Raw genomic sequence first — 27,239 nt, 5'->3', positions numbered from 1 at the left:
GTGGCATTGGCTTACGTCAGTCTGGCATGCCTTTTGTACCTTGTGTGCCCGACTCTCTTATGGCTGTAGGTCAGGTTACCACAGTTCAGCTAATGGGTTTTGTCCTGAGAGAAATACTCAGAAAACATCAGGCTACGTTGGGAAATGTAGGCTTCAAGTCTCAGAAAAAGATGGCATATTTGTTCTCATCCATGATTCATGTGCACATTAAATCTTTACACACATTAAGCAGATTTATGTGATGCTAACATGCCACACTAAAAAACAGTGACTGTTAGATATGATTCATCACAATGTGGCACTAAGCTCCGCATGCTACTTTCTGTAGAAAAAAAATGACTTGGTTTGTTAAAATGTAGGTCACATAAGTATTTAGGAAAACTACAGAAAGAGCAAAATAGCTTTGGGGGTATCTTGGTTATGACAGCTTTGATATATCTTACCTTTGCATTGGGTTAAAAAATGTTCATTATGGCATCCTTTTATTGAACCTCACAGTATTTGTGGATGTCTTTGCAGTCATTACAATAAATACTGTGACATAACATAAATACAAAGCACTAATTCTCTGTTTATAATTAGTTGTTTGTTTGATTTGATTAAGACGGTACTATTGGAGACACATGTTTTACCATACATTAAAAGGATTAAGCAGTTTTTATGGAATACACACCAACACTGGTGTGCTCATAAGCAGTTCTAGCTGAGCATCTATTTGCAATGGACAATGACTGACACATCCATAAACTTACATGCTGCTTGTGACTATGCAGTGGTTGGCCTGTCTTTGTTTGGCTTTTAGTGGGAACATTAGGAGAAAAAAAAAATCCTGCTGCCAAACAAGCTGTGTGGTTGCGTACTGTATTGCGGCATCTTGACGGCAGCATTCCATGCAAATGTCCAAGTGGTCATGAAGTGGACCATTTGAAGAAAGGGGGCGAAGGAATGCAGTAATAATTCTTTCAGTGTGTTCTTGGGCTCAGTTTTTATCTCTTACCACAAGTGAATAAGGTCCAACAGCAATCCCCAGATCTTTTAGTTATGTCCAGCGGCGACATCATATTTCATGTTTTTGTTGAAGGCAAAATGGGAGACAGGGCAGCTAACTTTAAAAAACAGAGATCATCAAAGTAGCAGTCATTAAATATTGTTCATTTGTACTTGTAAACAACACTACAAGACTATGAGAAAACAAGCAAGAGCCAAGAATTGGCTTTCATGGTCTGTTTTTTGGACTGGGTGCTACATTGACTATGCAAAGAGGGAAAAAACTTTTTTTTTTTTTTTTTTTTTTTTACTGCTGCTTATTATCCACAAGTGTTTCCACATTTGAGGCTTGCACAAAGAGCTACCACTTAACTCATATCCCAGGTGGATGTTATTTACCTTTAATCATGGCTGTAAACAGAAGGCACTAGTCCTCGGAGCGAGCGAGTAGCTTTTAAGCACAAACATCTGACCTTGACTCTGATCTCTTTTACAGTATATGCACTTGCTTGTTTTCTAAACCTCATGCAGGAGGAGCAGCTGTACACCTGGGCATCTGTAGGCCTGCCAGTGTCTTCCCACCTGTGGGAACTCTATGGGGGGCGAAGCACAGGCAGAGTGCAGAGCTTGAGATCTCCTTTGAATCAATCATCAGTGAAGACACCAGGAGCTCTGTACTCCCAGGTTGGTTGTATCCTCTCTAAATATTTAATAATGCCTTTGCCCTGTCTGCACTGTGTGCGTAACACTAGCTCTGATTTATGGCAGAGCCTTTTTGTTTTACTGCTAACATCAGGCAGAAGCTCCTTTGCAGTTTTTATCTGTTTTTATTTTTTGTGAAACATCTCTCTGTACTTCCTACTCTCATTTTTTAACTCTTGCCTACAGAGGCCCGAAAAGCTGCAACTTAAGAAATCACACATGTCACGAAAAAAACAACAACCAAAAATCATGCAAGTGCACACATGTGCTGCAAGTTCAGAAAATATGACAGAAGAGTTTCTAGGAGATTTAAATAACAAAACAAAACAAAAAAAACTACATTTGAAAAACGAGTGCATCCCAGCCAGGTTAATCACTTTTAACTTTTTAAGGTATTTTAAAGTTATTTTTGGCCTCTGACATTGATGGTTTCAAATGTAAAGAGTTGTCTGAGGAAATGGAGAAATATGAATTAGATTTGTACAGTAGGTTCAGATAAGAGGAGAAAAGTGAAAATACATAGGTTGAATTACACACCATTTTGTCCATGCAAGATTATAAGACACAGAGGGATATGATGGTTGCTTTGCTGCACATTTAATCTTATTTTAAAATCAGAAACAACATGACACGTGTCACCTGCTCACTTGTAAGTGGAATACAGTAAACTTCAATTGCATCACTCATAATTTGCTCTAGATAAACTGCATCTTCTGCAGATTATTCTTTGTCCACCAGAGGTCAGGCTCGCCCTGAAAGACTTGTTGGATTGTCGCATTGAACCTCCCTCTTTCCCAGAAGAGTTAATAAATTAGGAAGGCCATACTGACTGAACGTTCTCCTTAAGATTCAACGATGTGACCACAACTGGGGAATGTGTACTAGCAGACACAGACCCTCCCCATGTGAGGCCCAAGGAGACTCACTGTCTCTGGGGTCAAATCTCTCAGTATCCCCTCATCCCTGCTCTAACCAGTCTGGAGCCAGAGGTCTGATGGAGTCTAGACATAATGGACTTTCTTGACCCTTCTGTAACTCACAGCTCTGTAAGCTCCCTCAGTTGTGGGTGTTTTGATTTTAAAGTGAAATTTATGTGTCAAAGACTCAACGGCACATTTCTGTCATATAGAGAGCAAAATAGGCCCGATTACCTGTTTTCAAACAAGGTTTCATGTAGGAGAAACACAAAGCGCATCTGTGAACCCAAACACAGTTGAATGTTAAGTGAAAGTGACTTTTCTCATTCTCTGACAGACAGAGTCCAGCAGGTTGAAATCGGGTCAGTCTTCCTCAGAGGATGAAAGTTGTCTCATCCCTCAGCTGGAGAGGACCATCGATGACCTGCGGATTAAGATTGCTGTGTTGCAGGGCCAGCAGGCCTCCTTGGCAAAGGGCAGCGGGGATAATATGGGAGCTCTGGGCGCTGCCCACCACAAGGCCTCACAGATAAGAGGAGGAAGATTGGGAAAGATGAGCCAGGAGGTGTCCGTCCAGACCTCGCCGCTGGAGGAGGAGTTCAAATTTGACGTGCCTTTCAGCAGAGGATCAGGCAGCGTGTCGTCCTCTGTTTCTCCCTCCATCCCCAAGTCCACAGAGAGCTTTGTTTGCACGTGCCAACAGAAGAAGCAGAGCAGCACCCAACCAGCTCCTCCGCCACCTCCCCCTCCCCCATTTGGAGGTATGCCCCCACCTCCTCCACCACCACCACCACCACCTATGCCAGGAGGTGTCGCTCCTCCTCCACCACCGCCTCCACCGCCCTTACCCGGTTTTGGGCCTTGTCCACCACCACCTCCCCCTCCTCCTCCTCCACCACCAGGGTTTGGGCCTCCACCACCTCCTCCCCTGCCTGGTTTCGGGCCTCCACCCCCACCTCCTCCACCGCCGGGCATGGGCCCACCTCCACCACCCCCTCCACCTGGAATGGGCCCCCCACCTCCACCCCCACCCCCGGGCTTCGGGCCTCCACCACCACCCGGCCACATGCCCTCCATGATGGTCCAGGAAGCTGCCGCCGCCAAGGCTGTGATAGAGCCCCCCAAGCCAATGAAGCCACTCTACTGGACACGCATACAGCTGCATGCTAAAAAGTAAGGATATGCTGTATAAAGTGAAGATAGACATGGATCATTTGCACTAAGGTATGCTCTGAACAGTAGAGAATTGAGAGGAAGCTTGTCCACTTAAGATAAAGATCGGCCACATGCTGTGATGGCAATAGAGCTGCTAACCTTGTGGAAAATGAAAGTGATGCAGTCCAGGCATTGCGGTCAGCACCGAATTGACTTGAACCAGGTTTTCTTTCCTTAATAAGGCTTGGAAAATCTGTAGTTGAATAAATGTCTAGAAATAGACCACTTGATTTATTTTCAAGTAAGGAACTTGATACTGAATTCTAAAATGTAATTTGTTGGCTGACATATTTGACAAGTGTATAACTTATGGATTTTTACTCTGCTAAAGATGACAAATGAGCACTCATAAAACATCACAAGAGACTCTAGAAATGTCAAAAATGCCTGTTGTGGTGAAATAATGACATGAATTACACTATAAAAGGGGGCTCCACTTTTTCAAACAATACATCGCAGATTAAAGCATGCCCACTTGCCCAATGTAAATAATACCTCTTTCCTCCTATCTTTAGACCAAGTGACTCACTCGTGTGGGAGAAAATTGAGGAGCCAACTGTGAACTTTGAAGAATTTGTGGAACTGTTCTCCAAAAGTGCTGTTAAGGAGAAGAAAAAGCCAATTTCAGATACAATCAGCAAGTCCAAGGCCAAACAGGTACAGATTCATGGCTGTGTATTAAGCATACACTGTACAATATGATGCATATGTGCTGTGTATATTTCTGGGTCACCAAATATGACACTCTTCGGGGCTTTTCCCATCTTCACTCTCACTCCTCTGGTGCTCTGCTCCTCTCCTTTCCCCCCCTCACTGTCAGTCTCCCAGTTGCTTTGAGTGACAGGAGGAACTGCTACAGCCAGACAGTTATTATGTGGTGTGAGCTCTGGCTCCCACCCGACTCCCCCGTGACCATCAAGTGGCACCGAGCCAATGTCTCGCGTGCAGTGAGGAAACCTCACGACGGTGATGACTGTCGGGAGAGTCAGAGAGAGAGAGGGAGAGGGGTGAGAAGGAAAAAAGGGAGGGTGGGAGAAGCCTGGGAGCTGTATTTCATGATGTGGTTCCTCCCATTGTGCTTTCTGTACGACTTAGTTTAATAGTCGGACTGTTTCCCTCCCTAATGCCCTTTATGCCACTCCATCAATCTACAAGTCAAACATTTGATCTACAATTTAAAGCTGTCCGAGTCAAGATTTATATGTTAATGTACTATACGCCGAAATTATGTGTCACAAATCACAAGTAATGTTGCACCAGGGAAAGTCGGCTTTACCCCTCTAATTGAGACCCAGTAGAATCACATGACAGTTTTTGTTGAGATGAAATGTAGGTCCCAGACGTGGACGTTGGTGGGAAATCTTCTTACTTTATGGGAAGTGATGACTTGAAACATGACACCAAAAATATTATTCAGTTGAATGAAAGTTTGACTTGCAAAAAATGGCTGAACTCCTCTACCTTTGACATAGAAATAGCATTACAGTAACAATATGGGTCCAATTGAGTGTTTTCTGAAGCCACATCCACAACTTCTGTAGGAGACAATATACTGTAGATCTGAAAACAAGCCTTACTAACTGTAGTGCACCTGGGTGGCTGGCATTTAAATGCTGCCAGACATTATAAGGAGTGACAGAGCTTCCATGATAGATGTATAGTCCACTGGGTGGCAAGCAGCTGAGAACTGCCAAGATAAATAAACACACACACTCAAGTCTGTCAGAGAGAGAGAGATATAGATACAAAAAAAATCATATTTGAGCCACAGCCTCTGTGTTTACTGGTTTCATCTGTTCACGGGTTCACTTGAGTGTAATACTTTTGCAGTGCTCAGTGATTTGGAGAGTTATGTGATCCTCAAGCTGTGAAGAGTCCTGAGAGTCCTGTATAAGAACAGCCACAAGCCCGAGCTACTTCTGGGCTTTTATGAGGAACATGCACAGAGCAGGAAGCAACTTGATAACTGGCGTAGCAGCATAAAGCTACTTCAAGTGATTAGGAAAACTGCCTCTTTTGGACCACACAGTATAGCAGTTTTGTTTATTTATTAGAACATATTTCAGTCTATTCCTTTATCGTGGGTTTTTATTAGTGAAATTGCATGACTACAATATCTGAATAGAAGATTGAGTTAATTCTGTGATAAGAATTTGTGTTTAGACATTTTTACTTTAACAAATCCTATCAGTAATGCCACCTCACGCTGTAATCTAAGCATAAAAGAAACATGGTGATAGATACAATTGTTGATAACATGATACAATTGCAGCCACAAATACCTAAAACCCAATACCCAGAGTACTAAAAAGAATAACTAAGTGGTCATCATACCATCCTGCCAAACATCAATCCAGTGGTCACACAGCCAGAAATAAATGGTAAGCACAGTACAGTCACCAGTTCTGGATACACAGAAATAGTCACAAATTTCGCTCCAACTGAAGCTGAATACACAGTATACGATACGTTTTCCCACAAACTCACCTTGCAGCTTTGATCCAGTAGAGCACAAAAGTCAACAGCGATGAGAAACAGTAGATAAGCAAAGTTAATTTGCCCTTCACTGGAAAAAAAAAAGAAAAGGAAAAATCACACTTTCATACAGTAATCCTTTTTCAAACACACTTCAAAAATAGCAGCCATCAATCATGTTGACACTGCAGAAGCTGTTGGATGATTGCTCTGACACCTGGGAGACGCCAATAGATAGAACTGACCTCTGTACTGAGCAGCGCTACACCTGCAAGCTTCGATGCAGTGCTTTTGGTTTGATAGGTGGTGACACAGAAGGGAGGATGGAGAATAACAGAACAAACTGAATGAATGTCTTTTCCTTCCTGTGATGTTCTGATTGATAGATCTCTAAATAAGTAGGCTACCACATCATGAAGCGCCTCGTGTTGTGGTTGTACTGCTAAATTGAGGGAGACAGAAGACAAATTGAGTTGGGTGTGGGTTTAATTCCCTTGGTCATCACTGCATGAAACTGCTGTGGGTGTTCCCCAACACAACAATGGGCTGAAGATACTGAAGTAAATAACAGAAGAATAAAACCATACGCGGAACTGTAACTGACCCCAGTTTGCAGCCAACCTTTGACATTTCCAGCTCATAAAGATCGGCCCCCATGAGGCCTCGGCATGATTGATCGCATCACCTACTACATCCAGCTCTTCCCATCCCCCTGTGTGCTGTGAGTTTGACTGTTTTGCTGATGAGAGGGGACAAGCAACCTCTCCAGAGCTGCCACTAGAGAGCAGCTTTGACGTCAGCTGGCAGAGGCCAGTTTAAAGGCCTCTGCTGACATCAGTATCAGATGAGGGCAAAAATACTACCATAATCCATAAACAAGTGCGGACCCTTGCACGGAGGTTTAAAAGAGGAGCTGTATATGTGGCAATGGATGCCACTCTCCACAGGCCTGCATGGGGGATGTAGGATTATAGTCAGGCTACAACTAACAGTTATTTTCATTATTGATTAATTGGCTGATTCTGTTGGTTTTTATATCCTTCAGGCATTTGATTTGAAATATTAGACAGTTTAATGATTTTTTTAAGTAAGAAACTGTGCAACAGTGTTCCCGTGGAGATGGTGAGCGAGCTGTGGTGTATACAGTATGTGTGAGCCTGAAGTTTTAATCTATTCTCGTTTATACCTTATCAAACTGGCATGAATACAATCAGTGATTAATGATTCTTCTCTGAAACCCTGAGACAGATAAGTTACCGAATTACTTTGACTTTGAGTTATAAGGAGCAGTCTTTTTATGATTTCTAAGATAGATTACAGACGTTTATTCACGATGGACCTCTGAGATAAATGGTAACCTCAAAAAAAATATTTATCTTGTCTGTGTCTCAGCGAGGCAAGGGGTGTCTTTTTGTTGTTAGTGGCATAAATAGGTAGGCCTATTTTAAAATAGTTACTGCATTCATGACCAAACAAGGATCAAACAATTCTAAACCACGTCACGTCCCATCCCAAGGAAAAGGATGTCTGTTTGTTGTCCTCAACTCCACCTCTCAACTCAGACTGTCAGATGATAAGATATGCAAACAGTGTCATAAGATACAGTAAATATAGTATATTTAAATATAAAGAGGGATCTGTTGTGGTCAGATATATGCATAATGTGTTTTTTTCACCAAGGCACGTCAACTGCAGGTCAATACAACTTTGACGATAATTAGCTTCAGTTAAACCCATCCTAAAGTTAAATTACAAAAAGATAAGAGGGTAATTATGTTTGTACTCTTTTTAATATTGCTTCATTTTAAGGTCTCCCTCAGCATCATTTGAGAAAACAAAGTTTTGTTTTTCACGTGCGATTCAGAGCTGTATGGGTTTGATGAAAATCTGCATTGGCCAACCCTGAAATGATAGATGGATCAAAAGATCAACCTATAATTGGTGTATTTTTAAAGGTCTCTTTAAACTAAAAACTCAGACACATGGCTCTCATGAGATTGTTAGAAGACATTTTATTAGATTACATTTTCAGGGTAGTTTTTGTTGTCCTAAAAAGGTTATTGTTGAACATGTTAGTCACGAAAATAATTTCAATAACTATGGTGGTTTATGAATCCAGCTGTGATTCATTATGAAATAATAAAATAGGAAAGTGATCCTGTGTAATATCAGGCCACTCTGCTTGCTAGGGACTAAACTACTGAACTTAATCTATCTTTAAACCTGTTTTGTTCATTTAAGAGACTCAGGTCAGCTGATAAAAGTTGAAAAATGAGTGCGTAGCTGCCATTCACCAGCTATCACAGGCTCGCTGTGGAAGCCACTCGGCATCATATCTCGGACGGCCTGTCCCCTAAAGCTGTGGCTGAGCCAGGAAAACAGAGACAGTTGGGGCCTGGTGATATAACTTCCTGTGTGTTTGAGAGGTCTGTGGTCTCTGTGATCTGGTTTAGATGGAAGCATTCTGTCTGGATCGCAGTAGGCTACGGGTTTCCTGTCCTGTCCCTTCACTGCTTCCAGCTACCCGGCACTCACTTGTGCTTACTTAGACAAGCACTGGTTCATAATGGCCCCCTTGGATCCAGTTTTTCATGCATAATAACCACAGTGGCTTGATATTCAACTCCTGCCTGTTTGACAAGCAGAAGCTGTTATTATTCAGCTAACTTGTGTTAATATTGCAGCCTTCACTTTTGAGTTTTGAACGGCTTGTTTCCCCTATATCTATATTTGCACTATGATCCGATAAACTATAATATAAACAGAACCTTGCCCGTTGTGTTTGTTTAACCAGGCGATCTGCTTAGCAAATAAACCTGTTGTTAAAACGTCCTGTAATTCTTTAATCACCAGAAAGGGAGATGATGGATGTGGAGAATTGGAGAAAAAAAGGAAAAATTAATAATCACAGTAATTCATGCAGACAGCATTATAATTTTCCTAATGGCTGTGGGTGAATAGTCTTCAGTTTTCCTCCCACAGAAGGAAACAGACGGAGGGAAGTGATGTTGCTGTCTTTTGTTTCCAGTTGGTTATTAAATGTTTTGTCTGCATGTGTGCGTCAATGGTGGATGGAAAAGTAACATCTCTGTTTCTCTCTGACCTCGTATGACCCCCCGTCCTTGTCACATCTTTGTATCGACTCCTAGGTGGTGAAGCTTTTGAGCAACAAGCGCTCGCAGGCCGTGGGTATTCTCATGTCTAGCATTCATCTTGACATGAAGGACATCCAACATGGTAAGTGTTATCATGTGGTTATGTATCTGAATTTGTACTTCCAGAAGTGACACTGGTGGTGATAGCACAATGACACAGTTGTGGGGGCGGGTTGACGTGTCCACACACACTGTAGAGTAGGTATAATAGAACTTACAGATTCTCCAGCAGTTGAGTAAACATACAGATGCCATTTATTGTACCTTTATGTCATCCGAAAACAAAGGTTGTTTCTGTGGTATTTCTGCTTTCTTTGTTAAAAGAAAAAAATAAGCAGCCATGCTGAGATGTGTAGGGGACACGCTTTGAATAAGCTATTACATTTTACATCAAAAGCTTACATAAAAACACCGAAACCCTGACATCAAATCCCACTCTGAAAGCACAACACTTTTTGAAGCGTACTCTGTACACAAGAATGTAGGACACAGTGTTGCTGTCTCGCATAAAATACAATAAGATTGAATACTGGCTGAGGTCATTGCCAAAGCTTAAGCCTCCCCTACGTAGTAAGCTTCATCACAAGTCATAATGTTGCGAGACATATGAAATGCGTTTTCCTTTTGTTACTTTCCTCTCGCCTGTTTTGCTTTGCTCTCATTCTGTATAATCTCTCCCCATTTCACATCCACATCATGTTTCTCGATTGCTCTCTGTCTTTCTCTGATGAGTTGTCACCATCTTGTCTAAACGGCTTTGTTAAAGTGAAGTCATTCAGGAGATGTTGATGGGAACAGACTGTCTTCCTGTTTTAGTTGCTCTCTGATTGCTCGCCAGTCTTCGCTCATCCATGTGTCTAAACACTCTTCCTCTTTCTTCCATCCTGTTCAACCCTCCTACAGCGGAGCCTTTATAGCAGCTTATCTCAATGCGTATGGCAGCTGGGTATGCGACATCAAAACCTTGGCTGGTACATATTGTGCACTTACACAGTAATAAACAGCGACTCTGTGGGGCTGTTTCATTAGCAGCGTCTTCAAAGCATCTTGTGGCCTGAGTTTTAGCTCCTCTATGTTTCAGCCTATGGCGCATCCATCTCAGGTCAGAGTGGGAGGCCAAGTGAGGGCCACTCTCATCAGCACTGTCATTCATCTCCTATGTTAGGACAGTTTTTACCATAGTACATAATTAGCCCTGATTGGAAACTTCAGTATATCATGGTGAGTAAGATCAGAGAGAGGATATCTCACTGCTTTGGTGAAGGACTTCTCAGCATTATGTGCATGTTATTCCTCAAAACTGCTTGGCGCAAACAAAGTAACCATAGGAAGGGTTTTATTTACTTTATTAGGCGTGCATAATTATAACCTTTGAATATTTGTTATTTCACATAAGGAACAAGACCCAAAAGGCTATATATTGGCAGTGCTTTTGTTTTCCATTTCCTGAAATGATCTCAAGTTCCCTTGTGCCATCAGGGGTTCAAGATGATTAAAGAATCCGAGTACAATTTGTTTAGAGAAAGGGATTGATTCATCAAAATTTTATAATTGCCCCTCTCAGTGTAGTGAATCATTGTTATACTTCCTTTTGATTCCATGATGAAGACACTGACAAGCAAAGCCCTCATCAATTGGATACGTCTCTGCCTTGGAAAAACAACATGTGAATCACTGATTTAGATTGTGTCTGTTTTATGACAGCCCGATTGCTCAGTAAGAAGTCAACACATTTTTCTGTTCCTCACAGCTGTTGTTGTTTGTTCTCAAGACTTGGCCGACACTCGGCATGTTTCATAGGACACTTCCGTGCGGTGTCTGCTTCCTGTGAGGGTTTGGAGCGCCAGTCACAGTATTAGATGGTGGTTGCTGGCGCCATGCTGGGGTTGAATGTGGTATAGTCGGGGTAGACCCAGGCAGATGAGTCTGGCTTATGGTCATGAGAGGCCTGTGTCAGAGTGATGATACGGCTTTCTCCCATGTCTTTTAAAAACCCGTCTGCAATCAGACCAGCCAGCCAGACTCTGGTTCAGATAGTAATGAAAACCAAATGGTTACAAGAGAAGAGTGCGAGAAACAGAAAAAAGGGAGAGTCGGAGGGAAAGGAAGTTATTTCTGTGGTGGCTTTGGAAGAGGAGACAGTGTGAAGAGTTTAGAGAGTGACAGCAAAGAACTAGCAAAGAAGGAGTGGATTTGCCTTGTGGCTCAAAAGTAAAGAGATTAAAAAGGTTACAGGATTACATAAAGAGAAAGAGCAATATCAAAGCTAAAAACATGACACAAGTGAACGGATCAGTACAACACTGACTTCAGGCTTTTTTCTCTTTTTTAAAATTTTGTTTTCCTCTTGATTTTCCATATTCTTGTTTCTTAAGTTTTTTTTTTTTAGAAGCTTAAAAGAAGTCCAGTCACATTCAGTGTCAAGGCATAAGACGTGATGCAAAGTGAGCATTGTGCACCGAGTCCATTACTGCAAGCTTCTTTATCCACTCTGACACAAGCTTTTCCCCTTGCACCTCAACAGCAAATCAGCAGATCAAAACAATGTGAGTAATTTGGACACCCACAGCACAGTGAAATACATATATAGGTGTCGAGTGCTTCACTGGATGACTGCGTACAGCAACACCTCAGCCTCAACACCGCAGACCCCCGGGCTCTGTTTGTCTTTAAACATTTACTTTCAAAGGATTAATGCTCACGGGCGCCAGGTCCTCGCGCCGAGACAAAAAGGCGACACCAGGAATTCAAACACAGGAGTTCAAACACAGATCTTTGTACCTTTGACAGATTTCTAAGACCTGCGTATTTATGTTTTAGTTTGTGGCCCCTTGCATGCGATCGTGATGAGAGCTGATAACTACGTAACTCGCAGCATGCGGCTCATGGCACTTTTTTGTGGGCCATGCAGGGAGAACTTTTGCCGCCTTCAGCTTCAGCAGAAAAACTTGAAGAATTGAAGAGGTGTTCTGTCACCGTTTCTGACTCTTGTTGCTGCTGGAGGAAAAAAAAAAAAGTTTTGATATACAGGTTGTTAGAGTGAAGGCCTATTTGTGCTGGTTTGATTTCTGACTTGTTAACAGGGTTAAAGGTAGCAGAGAAATGCCATGACATGCTTTAGTGTTAACATTAACATTAACCATGTCATCCTCTCTCCTTCCGTCTGCAGCCGTCCTAAATATGGACAACACCGTGGTTGACCTGGAGACGCTGCAAGCCCTTTACGAAAATGTGAGTATAACAACAGGCTTTAGTGCCACTAGGAATTGGAGCTATGTCTTTATGGTTACAACAGTAATAAACATTTTTTAAATCTTGCAAATTTTTGACTTTGAAGGGGTGGGGGTGGGGGGGGGTGAAGTCTCATGTGGACAGTGGTTTTAGTGAAGTCAATAGACCAGTGAAAAGACAATATCCCAACCTAAATTCATTTCTTAACTTTCCTGCCAGTGCTGAATCATATAAATACACAGTGTTGAGCAACAAGCCCAGTACAAAGTAACACCACTGACAGCTCAGGCTGATGTTGACTGCTGCATTCAGTCTTGGAAAACCATAAACTCTTTTTTTTTTCTTCTTTTCCTCTGTGGTTTGCTGTAAAAGTATTATTTTGGAACTGTTTGCTTGTGAGAAATAGAATGATTTATGGTTACACATTTCATGCCATATATGAATAACAGGCAATCATTTTATTAAAGAATGAAACCTAAGAAGACTCCACAAGCTGTGTTATCAACGAAATGGCAGAAAATCATTCATCAACTGTTTAGAGTTGTTTTGCTTGGCACTTGACTGAGGGTAAACCACAAAACACCAAATGCTATCAATCACAAGTTACCTGTCTCGAGATGATCAAAAGCTGAACTTCTGCATGAAGGTGGAGGAAAAAAATGTAATTAATAAAGCAACGTGGGAATTGCAGTGTCGGACAGAGATGCTACTTCACTGAGAACACATTTCTCTATGTGGAGGTCCTATTCCATGTTTCACTTGAAAGGGTGAACTAAAGGAAGTGTGCATTAGATACAAAAACAAACAGGCAAGCCACAAACCGGACTGGTATGTGTGCTGTTTGGCAACACGATCAGTGCTGTATAGGTTTTGTCTGCTGGAACTGGGATGGGGACCAACACTTTTCCATAGTAAACATGTGTTATTTTCACACTGGATGTGATTGATTTCATTTTTATAATGCCCCTGTGCAAAGGAAATGGTAGTTAAGAAACACCAGCGTTTGTGTCACATGGCTCCTCTTGAAAGTATGTTTTTTTTTTAAAAATGAAAGAGTGAAAGACTACTCTGAGCTTTGCCAAGTGAAATCACCACATTGTATTGTATAATATTAGCATAAAAAGAATTACAGAGCTGTCATCGCTATTTCCCAATATGTCTCCATTCTGGCTATGAAGGGCTCCCTATATAGTAAATACATATTCATCAACTGATAGAAATCCTCTCCACGCCCAGTGGAAACGGTTCAGGACCCGTTCGAAGTCAGGTCAGTAAAGAATAGAACATGAAAACGGGCATGTTTTCCACATTTCAACTGTGATACAGTTTTAAGATGCTGTGAAATTCCTGTGAATTGCTTTTTGGCACAACTACACAGGAGGGGCCTGGACCTTTGGCTGCCAGAGGCATATTAATAATGTTGATCATGGGAATGAGACTGAGGCTTGAGACAAGCTGTAGTTATGAACCAATGTGTCATAACTGAGGATCAAAAGTCTTCTAACCTCTCCACTCACCCTGAGACTTCAAGCCCTCTCCCTCTCCCCCTCTCTCCTTCTCCCCCTTATGGCCTAAGGCTATGTTATTGGGTTGAGGAGCCAAATTGTTTCTCTTTTGTATTGCGAGACTCCATCCTGTCTGTGGGTCTCCAGCCCCCTAAACCACAGTTGGCAGCACAGTCAGCCTGTCTTGAGGAATGCGAGGGGCTTCTAATGGTTACACCCTCACTCACTGTGCAAGGAGCTAGATCACACACTGCTCTGCCTCATGCTTTTTCTTCCCTCACACAAACACACACACATGCACACAAACATGCTCACAAACAAACATGTTGACCCACACAAATGTGCACATACCGTACTGTATATGCACACAGAGACAGAAACGCACACAGGCGGGGACAGAGTCGCTCAGTCTATGAGCTGCGGATTACAGCCACTCCTGTTCTTTGAACAATAAGCCACCACCATTAAAGGGGTCACAGTGATAGTGGGACACCGCTCCCTCCCCTCTAATATCACAAGCCATAATCTGGGCCCAGACTAGTTGTCTGAAGTTGAAGTTCAGACTCCTTTCAGCTGACAGTAGCTAAATGTCATGGGGGTCAGTTAGAGACATGGTCCCTCCTACGAATTTAACACTACAAGTGATCACCTCATGCAGTTTTTTTTTTACATGACGAAGCTTTATAAAGGCTAAATATGTTTTGCATGTTTATTACATGATGCAATTTGTCATTTGGGGGGTATTGTTTGGCACTTCAGTGTGCAAAGACTCTCATAAATGGTGTTTCATTGAAAATTGAGTGACACAAATAGTGATTAAGCCCTGGCTGGCTCTGTTTAGCCCTGTGCTAGAAACCTGGCTAATGAATACCACTTGGCTACCGCTGGAGTTCTGGCATCACAAATATCATCCTACTCTCCTTTGCATTTGATATTCCACATGGGACTGTATTTCTCATGCTAACAACCGCTGCAACATGCCCTAGCAATTCAAAGATCACACGCTAATGCCTACTTGTCCCCAATTACACCAAACACTGCTGGGCTCCACTGCTGCCCTTTGAAAAGGATCTGCTTTGTGTTAAATATATTTACACTTGAAAACATCTCGGGAGAAGGCAAAGGAGAGCTTGCCCTCGTCGACAGAAGGCGGTGGTGTGTAGAATACTAATCGGGCCCTCAGTCCGTTTGATGCTGGTGTTTGATGTTTTCCAAGGATCCATGCTGAGGCTAAACCCCAGGGAGAAAGATGGAGGGAAACAGAGGGAGAACCCGGGCTGCTGGGACTCAAACATAGGGGGTCTCTGGGCTCTGGAGGGACTCGGGGAGAGAGTTTACATTCTCTTCCTGGGGATGGTTTCATTGTTTTGCCCGTCTGTGTGAGACAAATTAACATCTATTGTTTTGCCTCTTGTGAAACGAAGGGGCATTCTGGCCCGCTTTTTTAAACCACCTTGTATAAAACTGTGGTCGAGAGCCTGACAGCAGGATAATAGTCAGGAATGCGGTCTGACTGAAAGCAGCTCTTTGGCGTTTAGGAAAGTTGCACTGTATAGGCTGGCACACGATACGGGTTTGTGTACAAAACGGCATAATTTGAGAATTCTTTTACACTTGAGCTAATGTTTGTCAACAAAGAAATGAAAGGAAAATAAACCACCTCATTAGGGTCTCCAGAGCTTTTGATCACCACACCGCATGATCTTCATCAGCAGATGGACTTCTCCATATTGGCTCGATAGGAAAGAGGTTCACGGTTCTTTCTTGACCTTGAAGACAACATCAACGTTCCCTAAAACTCTTAACCCTTTTAATAAGCATGGTGTGCTGTCGATCATCTTTAGCAAATGTTTTATCGAGATTATGTATACACTTGTAATTAATGTTATAAATTTACACCTATTATTCAGTACATATTCATAGCTTTCCATAATACCAATACTTGGATCAATGAATAAAAACATGGCATTCCAGACGTTATGGGTTTCATCTTACCATCTTAATCAATTCACTTTTTCTTCTGACAGAGAGCACAGGATGATGAGATGGATGGCATTAGAAAGCATATTAAGTCATCCAAAGACAAGGAGGACGCCAAGCCACTGGACAAGCCTGAACAGTAAGAGGCAAATCTACCATCTGGGGGGGAAAAAAATCATTGTACTGTATGTCATTAAACAAAATGTGATCTTTGCCTCCGTCAGGTTTCTATACCAGCTATCCCAAATCCCCAACTTCACTCAACGGGTGTTCTGCATCCTGTTTCAGTCAACTTTCCACGAATGTATCACCTCAGTCCTTCGCAAAGTTGAAATCCTTCAGAGAGTATGCAAGGTGAGCCACCAGCCTCTCTCATTTAATTTCCTTTACTGTCACTTACTTTAACCTTCATGTCGTCATCTCATTTGTTTGTGTGTGTGTGTATATGTGTGTGTGTGCACCAGACTCTGCAGAGTAGCCAGTGTGTATTGCAGGTGCTTGGACTGGTGCTGGCTTTCGGCAACTTCATGAACGGAGGTAATCGGTCTCGTGGGCAGGCTGACGGCTTCACCTTGGACATCCTGCCAAAACTGAAGGACGTTAAGAGCAGTGTGAGTGTTGCACTGCGCGGCTGTGTGTTCCAGGGGTAAAAGCAAACATCACTCACACTGCAGGAACAGACTCTAAATGAAGTGTTTTTTTATCAAGCAAACAGCAAGTGTATGTAGGTGTAAAATGAGTTAAGCAGATACGTCTTTGTAATTTATGTATGTACATCCCCAGAACATTATTCTGGTGTAAAAAAGTGTGAGCTGAGAGTCTATGTAGGAGTTAAAAGGGACCTTCATTGCTGCCAAACACGAGGACCATAGCTGCTCAGATTTAGAGGAGAGGCCATTGTGTTTACTGTTCTTATTCAATATCACAACGGGCTGAGTGTACCCTTGGCACTGCCATATAAGGACAGACTGGTTCGTGTTTTTGTGGTGGTGAACCAAGTAAGGTATCCATAAAGTCAATCAAACTTTCCACCAACTGAGTTATGACAGCGAGCCCAGCACAGTTGTGTTTTGTTGCATTGCTCCACCAATGTCATCATTTATCCCCAACTTCTAAGACCGCTGTCCTTATTCTTGTTTGCCCCATGCAAATTAAAACGTCCTGCTCCAAAATGATTAAATTAATAAATAAAGGGGTTTTGGTTTATTTATTTGGATCTTTTTTTTCTTTCTTTCAGGATAACTCCCAGAGTCTTTTGTCCTACATTGTTGCTTACTATCTAAGGCACTTTGATGAGGTATGTTTTGGTTCCTGTTTATTTGAATCACTTTTTTGTTTTAGTCTGATTTGCTTAGAAATCCTTCCAGAGCTCTCTTTTCATCTCCTCTCTTGCCAGAGGATACCATGGCTTATCCTTTATCAAATTATTTATTTTCCCTCTCCTCGTTTATGGCAGAAACAAATCTCTCTCCCTCTCTGGCTCTCTCTTATAATTCTCTTTCTGTCTTTCACTCTTCATCTCCCGCTCTCGCTCTGCTTTGGTCTGGCTTCATTCAAACCTGCAGCCTGTTCATTGGCACAGCATCCAAAGGAGCGCTAGTGTAAATAATTAGGTTCTCCAGATGAGATGAACTCAGTAGAGTGCTGCCTGCCAAAATCAACCTGCATGACATGACTCTAGCACTCATAATGGCCTTGTAGTAACTCTGATGGAGAGAATTGCAGCGTACTTTCTCCACCAAGCTTAATGGTCGTTATCTGCTGGAGTTTCAGCCATATCTTCTCAGGGATGTTTGGACTGCTAATAAGTGCATGTAGGTCTCTGGAGACATTTATTTCAATCTGGCCTGGTGTGTACAGTATATACTAGAGAGGCCCTTTCCCATTTGAGGAAGAGTGTCTTTGACTTCAGAGTGTGTGCTTTTTTTGGTGTGTGTACATGAATGTATGTTGTGCTTTACCAGGATGCTGGCAAAGAAACGTGCGTCTACCCTCTGCCCGAGCCCCAGGACCTTTTCCAGGCCTCCCAGATGAAGTTCGAGGACTTTCAAAGAGATTTGCGCAAGCTGAGGAAAGACCTCAATGGTATGGTTGTCAACTTACATTCCACAACTTTCCTTCTGTTTGAGCACATCCAAAACGTTTAAACAGCATATTTACGACAAGCATATTAGGTAGTGAATTGGCCACGCCATAACCAGCAAATAATGGCAGTGTCACATCGTGTTTAAAATACCTTCACATGGCAGTTTATGAAGTAATAAATTCTGTATTAATCCAAGCACACATATCTCCTAGTACAATGGAAAATAATTTCCCAAACCTGACCAGCTATGGTCATGTGTGGATCGTAGAGGCGGGTCAACAGAGAGATAGCATCTGTTTGTCGTACAGACGAGCTAACCAGAAGCAGATGTGACTTGTCAGATGTAGACTCCTGTTGGACCTGGCGTGCCTTTACTGTCCTCATGAAATAGAGATCAAAATATACAGGGGCAAGGTCAGGGAACTTCCACTACCTGCGCACACTGTTAAAGGTTCGTCAGCTGTTCAGTGAACTGGAAGAGGCTCTCCTCGAGCTGTGTGTCACCCCACTGACCCTGCAAGACACAAACCTCCAACACACAACAATGAGAATTTCAGAATATTCCTACGTATCTTTTTCGCATGTCGTGCGTCATCACTTTGCCCAGAGGTGTCCTTAAAAAGATTCATGGGCGAACTGACTTAGTTAATAGCTGTGACTCTTTCATTCATTCATTTTTTCAGTCTTTCATTCATCAAGTCAGTTGTTCAGTCAGTTCCTGAACAAATACACGTGGGTCATGAGTTACATAAGTTTTCGTGACAGTATGCTTCCTACCAGCGTTTGTTACATGAACATATTATTATTATTATTACGATTATCAGTCGCTAAATCTTTTTATCATCCGCACTAACCATCAACTTTAGAGAAAAAATTATTTTTGTTAGGTATCACAAGCCAAAGAGTTTGGAGACAGAATTTCCACTCAGCTACGATTACATTATGTAATCTCTCTTAGAGAAGTCAAAACTATATAAAATGAATCACATGATGACAGTATTATCGCATGTAGAGATTTCATACATTGCATTTGGTATTAAACATTTAACATGAATTCTCTAGAAATTCATTCGTAAAAATATTTTTAAAAATGAATGTGCTTTAGTGCATATCAAGACCTCAGGATAAAAGTAAAAGTATGGAAAGTGAATTATGCTTGACGAGCCAAAGTGATTGGTTGAATGAAAAAGAGTCCTAATGAATGAGGCAACTGGGAAATACTAGCTTTCATTACTCTGTCTGTAGTCACTCAGCACGCAGAACACTTTCCAAGGATTGAAGTGCCAACAAGTGGTAAAAAATGAGTGTGTATTTTTTCGTTTAACGTATATGTGCACATATTTGAGCATGTGTATGTGTGTGTGTGTGTTTGTGTGCCTGCAGCTCGATCGACAATTCCCGAAACCCGGTCTGTTCTTTATCATGTTTTATGTATCTTTGCTGCTAAACCAATCAGGTGCTTGATCCGTGTTGCCAAATATTGTTTTTCCTCGACCATAATGATTCTTTAGGCTGTTCATTATTTGCAATTCATAAAGATGGAGTTGCTCGCTGGGGAGATAGACTTGCGTCGGCTTCGACCCCAGTGGCGGTGGCACATGCTGTCCGTTCATAAATACATCATCACATGCTGTACCTGCAGACCTCTTCATTACCTAGCAGAGCCAGCTGAGTGCTCTAACAGACACGGGCTTCGATGACAGTTCCCAGAGGGAGGTTCTGATAAGTAGGCGGCGCAGAAATGGCCTTGGCTGGCCTGAAGGACATCAGCAAGCAGCTCAGTGGAGAGAACTCACTGTGTACCTTTTAGGTTGAGGCACCATATGGTCTATGAATTACCATTTGCCTAGTCCCGACCTTCCCGTTCCCTTAAGCGTCGCTCGGCCTCTCCACCTCCAAGGCCTTGAGCTGAGTTTGTGTATCCGTTATGTTTGCAGATAGAGCGTGACGATAAGTTTCTCCCGGGATCGGAGCGCAGGCCTTCCTGGTTCCTGCGGGTGCCTTGTTAGTCATTATGGGTCATTATGTCTTTACCAACACTTATTCAGCATAAATTCAGGAGAGATTTATCACAGCAAGCTCAAGCAGGGTGAAGTGTACTGTAGAGTTTGTAATTACAGCACAATATGGCTCTATCGCTCTGATCATTCCTCATCACGATCATTTCTTGTTGTTTCAGCATGCTCCGCAGAGACAGAGAAAGTTTGCAAATTGTCCTCTGAAGAGAACTTGCAGCCCTTTAAGGACAAGATGGACACGTTTCTAAGCCAAGGTGAGTCTTATTTTCAAATAAACTGGAACAGATAATTCATAAGACTTTAAACATTCTGATCAGGGAGTAATATTTTTTTGTTCCCATTGAAAGACATAACCAACAATGAATTTGCTTTAGCCAGAACCTGATGTGTCTTATTGCTTTCAGCCATAGAGCTCCACTGTTGTCCTAAAACCATTGAAAACCACACTGTTGCTTTGGCCAACATGTTCCTTTATTGCCATAAACACTGGCATTGCCATGAACACTGGCACTATGGATACTCGCCCACAAATATATACCATTTATTCCTTTTTAAGTAGTTTAATTTGCAAAAAAACTAATGTCTCCAGCTTTTTAAAGAAACTAATGTTAGGTTTTGCAATTGCTACGTAGCCACCATTAGCACCACCAGCTGTTTACTTACCAGTCTAGAAGAAACATTGCGAGTTAAGCAACAAACGTCATTGTTATGCACGCCAAGAGCTGCCTCCAGCTGTGGAAAGCGACGCCAGTGTTAACTCTTGTGTCTATCTCCATGTTTTTCTCACCCAAAGTTAGCACGCTACCCAGCTAGCCCCAGCTCGTCTCATCACTTTCCAATAGCAACTAACTGTCACCTCCAATCGGCCCTGAAATTTGTAGCGCCGCTCAGAGGGCAAACTGTAACCTCTTGTCTCGTAAATGCAATGATAGCCAAAGCGCTTGTCAAACTACAATCACCACCACCCACTCCCAGCAAGAAATCATATTCATGCGTCAGAAAGAAAGAAACTTAGCCATTTTTAAAGTAATTGTTTAGCATTATTTTAAATGTTATGTAGAATAAGAATGTAATAATCAGGCTTTTGCATTGTTAGCCCTGGTCTTTTTCTCAATTTGACAACAATTACAAAAGAAAAAAGTGTAGAATGTCATCCTTTTTAAGTGTGATGAAACAGGTGATGGTCACTCGGTGTTAACACATGGTCTTCTCATCTGTGTTGCCATCACACAATGGGTTAAAAAGACAAATAATTTATCCCTCCTAATTGAAAAAGTACCCTGTGTCTGTATACCCTTGGTATATCTAAGCTGAAAATTCCTCTGTGGTGTGAGAGCATGTGAAGCAGCTCATCAATCAGAATGATGTAGGTCTTCTACGTCTGCAGACACATTTCCAAATCTGTTTCGTGCTGTTTTCTGGGTGATATACGCACACAAGGGTTCACTCAGTGTTGTTTCCATAGGGACGCATGTTTATTCCAATGTGTATTGAATAACTCACAGCCATTGTTTCAAGTTTGCCTATCTGCTTTGACGGATTATGACTGCACTTGGTTTCTGGCTCGTTTATCTCGATCTCTACCTTATAAAAGAGTACATCTTGCTCTGCCTCAAAGGAAGAATCAGGATGGCCGAAGGTGAACTTGTCATGGCGCCTGGCAAATTGACTGCAGAGAAGAGAACTGGATGGCTGAGAGGCTGGAAGAAAACTGACATGTTCGGCACCTGATCCCTTTCACTTTGTACTTTTGACATCATAACATTTTACCATTGTATATTTGCCTGTATTTAAACTCCCTGCATTTTTTCTTCAACTCCCGTCTTCATTTATTTTTCCGACCCCAGTCTCCTTTGCCCCTCTAATAACAGGGTTTGTTCTTTTTGCTGTCAGAGGAATGACAGAGCGATAAGAAGCACCCTGCTGCCTGCTCGCCCTAATTCACTGTCATTAAGAAACCAAATAACCCTACACAGTATGATGTTTACTAAAAAGGCTGTTAAAATGATGATGATGAATTTATTGTTAATGAGGATCATATCCTGTTTCACTGCTCTTTTATTCCAACTAGACCAAGAGTCTACTCTACAGCCATGCTAACAGCTGTGTGGCAACAGACACACTGGTGCTGACAAAATGCTGCTAATGTCTGCATGCTAACATGCCCACAATGACAATGACAGGCTTATCTGTTGACGTATTGCAGGTGTAATGTTTCCCACATTCACCAGCATAGTTTAGCGTGCAGTCTAATAGCACTAAATACAACATACAGCTGAGGATAATGGAAATGTCACTGGTTTTTCAGCTGTTTGATCATAAGCCAGACAATGGTGGAGCTACATTCATTCTTGGGGTGGGGGGTTTCATGGCAATCCAGCCATGACATGGACGTGCAAGATGAAATATCAGGTAGACATTGAGAGATTTCACTGGCTTAATGAAAAGTTTGACCTGCAGACGCTCAGTGAAAAATCACAGGTTAAACAAATTCATTATGATTCGTCCTCTGGGCAACCATGGAGACCTGCCGCGAATTTCACAGCAATCCATCAAACAGTTGCTGAGATATTTCAGTCTTGTGCACCAAGAGACCGTTATACTGCCATCCTCAGTGCCGTCCTGCTAACACAATGAAAGATCTGTGTTACACACCATTAGAGCAAAGATAGAAAACAAGTCTTCTGTTCTCAAGGTGGCTTAGCGCTTGTATTTCATTTTTGTTCTAGTTACGGCAAAATCCACTGAAAGTGTAGTTGTGTTTATCTGTCATGTCCACCAGATGTTAAACAGTCATGCTTTTATCTCCATAATCTGACATCTACAACAATATTGGGGTATTGTGGTCCACTTCAAAGGTGTAAGACTTTGAGTTTGTTATGCTTGTTTTTACGTAACAAGCCAAATGCCATTCTTTCTGTCGCTTTTGCTTTGACCCTGGCTACATTCATTTGACTGTGTCCAATCTCTCTGAAGGACCAGGCTCACAGGCCTCTCACCAACTGCTTTTGTATTCAAATGAGAGTATAATATATAGCATATGTTCCTCCGCGGTAATGCTCACTGTCCATTTTAAAGGAAGTCTGCAGATGAAAGCATGTCTCCCATTTCCACCTCTCCCCCTCTCTTTTCCTCTCTCTCTCTCTGTGTTTGAGAGAAATATGGGAGCTCTCTCTTTGATGCAAATGACGAGGTTTTTCCCTCTGAGAGCAGAATGTAAGCACCGTAACATGGACATGTGACTCAGAAGGCTCCAGACGGGATTCTTGGGGTTCCTCCACTGCGGCGGTGAAAAAAAGAACAACAGCCAAATGTCTTATTTTTGTTATTTCTGTAATTTCTAAAAAGCCTGGGGTTAAACTGTTTCTGGCTCCACAGTTTAAACCGCTTTTGTTTATTTTCTGACCATGAAACTAACCACAGAATAACAGTGGGAGCGGACTCGTTGGAGCTCGGCTGTTTGGTCTAGCTCGATTTTCCCCGCTCGCTTCACAAATTCTCATGCATGCAGGCCTTTGATGGAGTCACTGTGACTTGCAAGAGAGCACTGGCCATGTGATAATCTGTTTCTGATGGACATAAAGATTAGGAAGGCTGCTGTCAAACTCACCTCCCTTTTCTACCAACTGCAACTCTGCTGCCAAGGATGTCACATCATGTGGGCAGATGTTGTGAAACACCAGACTTTGAACCGTTTTCATGTTTATACGCCACAATTTGGCAAAATCGCTGATTAAATATACACATCTTAATCATGTTGATGATGTTAGTGCAATGGCAATCGTTAGATAATATTCTTGAAATGTTTTCATTTTTGTTTATTTTGTTGTAAATTCAATTTTATCAGTTTGCTTATCTTGCACCTCGACACCATAGTCTTCGTATCATCACAATAAGCACATAAGAACACGATTAATCATGTTGAGTTCATACTGAATCATTCAGTGTCAGGGGAAGGTTTATCTAAGTGAGTCACAGTTTATCTCCCTTGATTGATATTCAGTGTTTCTTGAAATAGCTTTAACATCACGAAGGGATCTTCCAGTTCAGGGTTATAGTAAGTGGCAAGTAGCATCTTAAATTGTCTTTGCTTGAGCGATGGAACATGATCCTGATAGTAAGATGCTTTTAGCAAGCCCCATTCATATTATTTATCAATATGTCATCATTTATTTATGAGCTGTCAGTGGAGAGGGAGACACAATAGTGGGCTACTGAGTGATTTAGCACAGTGGAATAGTGAAGCACAGTGCTGGTCTCAGCAGGTTTGTCTGGGATCTTCCGATGTGGCGCTGGTCGTAATTACACAGAACAACCAGATATTCCCAAAGATTTGCGCCAGGAAAGATTCTCTGTCCCATCTCCTGTCGTATCTGCCTTGGAAAGCCATGCAGAGGCTGTAGTTCATCTCTGGTCATTTGACAGTTTAGGGCTAGAGCGGCTGCAGATTATTGACCTTCAGGGGACAGAGAAGCTGTGCGGGAGAATTTATTGCCTAACCTTTTGCCAGCTGTCCAGCAGCACAGTGAAGAAGCAAGGAAAACAATGCTGGATTGACTTTACCAAAGCTTTTTTTTAAAATACATATTTAAAAATGGGCTGCAAAATCTGCTCCCAGATCTGAAATTTGATAAGTCATAACCTGCAGCAGTCTCCTGACTGAGGCTGTCACGTTTCACTGCCCTTCTCTTATATCATAATTTATAACACAGTCAAAATGATCCTGATGGCCCACAGAGATAAGTGTTGCGGCCTGCTGGAAATACCTCCTAATGTGTACCATGGTGTCCAACTCCCCGTTTTCTTACCCTCTCGCTGTCTCTCTTTTGCTCTCACGCCTCTGACACACAAACATGCGCACGCACACACACACAGTCATCTGTCTCCATTCGATGTAACCCGGCACAAAGAAGCACTTGTCCTGAGGTCTGCAGTGCTCATTTGTCAGTTGTGCAACAGTGGACAATCCAACACTTAATAACCTGGTGGCACAGCACTGACCTTGTAGATGACGGTTGGTTTAAGTAATGGTGACATGTGGAATCCTCCCATATGTTCAACTTGCACTGCAAGTGAAAGATGTTTCTACAGGGGATGTTTGAATCAGTTATTTACCAATACACTGCGTTTTGTCTTCTCATTTACTTACTGTCAGCCAAAACAGAGCTGGGGACCCAGGAGAAGCAGCTGGAAGACACGCAAAAGATGTAAGAACTTTTTCATCTTTCTTTATCTCAAAAATAAACATTTTTCTGCAGCTTTTTCAGCTGAAAAATAAATGCAGTGTGTGCTGCTCCATTGCATGGGTTACCTTTGGTCCTTTCTCGAGTGTCACAGCAGCGACTGAGGTTGAATATGAAAGTGCAGCCAACACTGGATAAAATGCAATCCAATACAGTTTTGAAGTGATAAATTCTCACTGCAGAGAAGAAATATAATCTTGCTGCTTTGTCAATATTTAGGACTCCTGGTTCCTTCGGTTACATGGAAGGTGCAGGCCGTCATGCCAGGCCTTCAGTAGACGGGAGGCCCCCTGTGCGGTGTCTGTGTTGTTTATCTAAGCGGAGCGAGAGTAGACAGCCTTGGCTCCAGGCTTCTGTTACTGCTGGCTAGGAATGTGTTCCTATAGCACACTCCAAACAAAGAGACCCCAACCTGTCCACTGTATTGATCCACTGCAAATGGCCACCACATTTAACACTTTTACACATGTCATCTCCTGCCATGTGCACATGTTTCTTTTGCTGGATCTGCCTTTGTCTCATAACTCTGCACCTTTTTCACTTGCCTCACCTCACCCATGCTTACTCTCTACTGTACATATGCAAGTCAGGGAGAGGAATGACAAAGCACAACACAAAATGAGATATATAAAAGTTGTCCGTTGGAGTTTCTACTTAATATATCAGAATGACTTTGCTGTTTTTGTGTCAGTAATTGCATTTTTTATGGATGTTTGTCCTCTGAACTGCACAGTCATCATTGGTTTGTGTTTTTTATGCTACCCTACCACTAAACCTCTAAAAAAGCATATTATTCCAAGATTAACTTTCATTTTTCGCATATTTGTGCAGCATTGCCAGGTTTCACAACAATTGGTGTAGGTTTCTGTAATCTCATGGTGTAATAGTTTGGTCTTGAAGTAATGTTTTTGTTCTCTGTCCTCAGCTTCTTGGAGTTGAGCTTGTCCTTTTCAGTTAAACCCAAGGCTGGAGAGAAAGAAGCCTCTCCCAACACTTTATTCTCCATTTGGCACGAGTTTTCCACTGATTTCAAAGACCAGTGGAAGAAGCAGAATAAGCTGATGTTACAGGAACGGTGAGAATATGACATTTCCTGTCTCTGAATGTGATACCCACACGTTCTTCCGACAGGACTCTATCAGGGTCTCTTCACTTTTTTAGTTTTTGTCTTTTGGAAGTAGACACCACTCTCTGACCTTTTACAAATGTTATTACAGATACACCAGTGTTCCTACATTTATAATTTTCCCCAAGCGCAAGTTTCCGAACCATTAATAACCTGCAGTACATCTCGTGTTCACTGAAGATGCTATCAAATTCATTTAAATTCATGAAGGGAAAAGAGGTTAAATGACCCAAATCTATGTCCTCACCCCAGTAATGAAAAAAACACATGCAGCATCCAGTTAGCTTCCAGTGGTTTGATGAATATAAAGATAGTGTTGCATATGTCAACAAAAAAGCAAATTGGTCCATTATGCCAAATGAAGATTGAACTGTGATATGTATTTGTAAGAAAAGCAAAATGTAACAAGCTTTGCTTGTACAGTAGGAAAGAATAAAAACAAATTTGAAAGCATTAACTCTCTGCCCTTTGCCATAGGCAGTCATCCCAACCCGCGTCTGCTGCTTTTCCTTTGAGACTCTAGTGGAACTATAGATATCAATCCTCACCTGCACTGAGTGGACACGCTGGCACACACAATAACCATGTAATGGGTGTAG

At 42.1% G+C, this 27,239-nt stretch overlaps 1 protein-coding gene across 1 annotated transcript in view; it reads left to right on the top strand.

Moving 5' to 3' along the window:
* fmn2a (formin 2a) overlaps window positions 1-27,239 on the top strand; it is a 36,602-nt gene that overhangs the window by 7,641 nt on the left and 1,722 nt on the right. The window contains exons 3-15 of the mRNA XM_085799770.1: window positions 1,519-1,671; window positions 2,944-3,779; window positions 4,337-4,478; window positions 9,446-9,533; window positions 12,621-12,682; window positions 16,215-16,306; window positions 16,392-16,521; window positions 16,632-16,778; window positions 17,405-17,464; window positions 18,132-18,252; window positions 20,433-20,525; window positions 25,427-25,478; window positions 26,440-26,589. Coding sequence (XP_085655896.1) covers window positions 1,519-1,671; window positions 2,944-3,779; window positions 4,337-4,478; window positions 9,446-9,533; window positions 12,621-12,682; window positions 16,215-16,306; window positions 16,392-16,521; window positions 16,632-16,778; window positions 17,405-17,464; window positions 18,132-18,252; window positions 20,433-20,525; window positions 25,427-25,478; window positions 26,440-26,589 — 2,126 coding nt within the window. The remainder of the gene's footprint in view (window positions 1-1,518; window positions 1,672-2,943; window positions 3,780-4,336; window positions 4,479-9,445; window positions 9,534-12,620; window positions 12,683-16,214; window positions 16,307-16,391; window positions 16,522-16,631; window positions 16,779-17,404; window positions 17,465-18,131; window positions 18,253-20,432; window positions 20,526-25,426; window positions 25,479-26,439; window positions 26,590-27,239) is intronic.

This window comes from Trachurus japonicus, chromosome 15 (assembly GCF_045865225.1).
Source record: "Trachurus japonicus isolate A0001 chromosome 15, Traja_1.0".
Lineage (NCBI taxonomy): Eukaryota > Metazoa > Chordata > Actinopteri > Carangiformes > Carangidae > Trachurus > Trachurus japonicus.
Note: the sequence above shows the minus strand (reverse complement) of the source record. Positions and strands in the feature narration are given on the sequence as shown.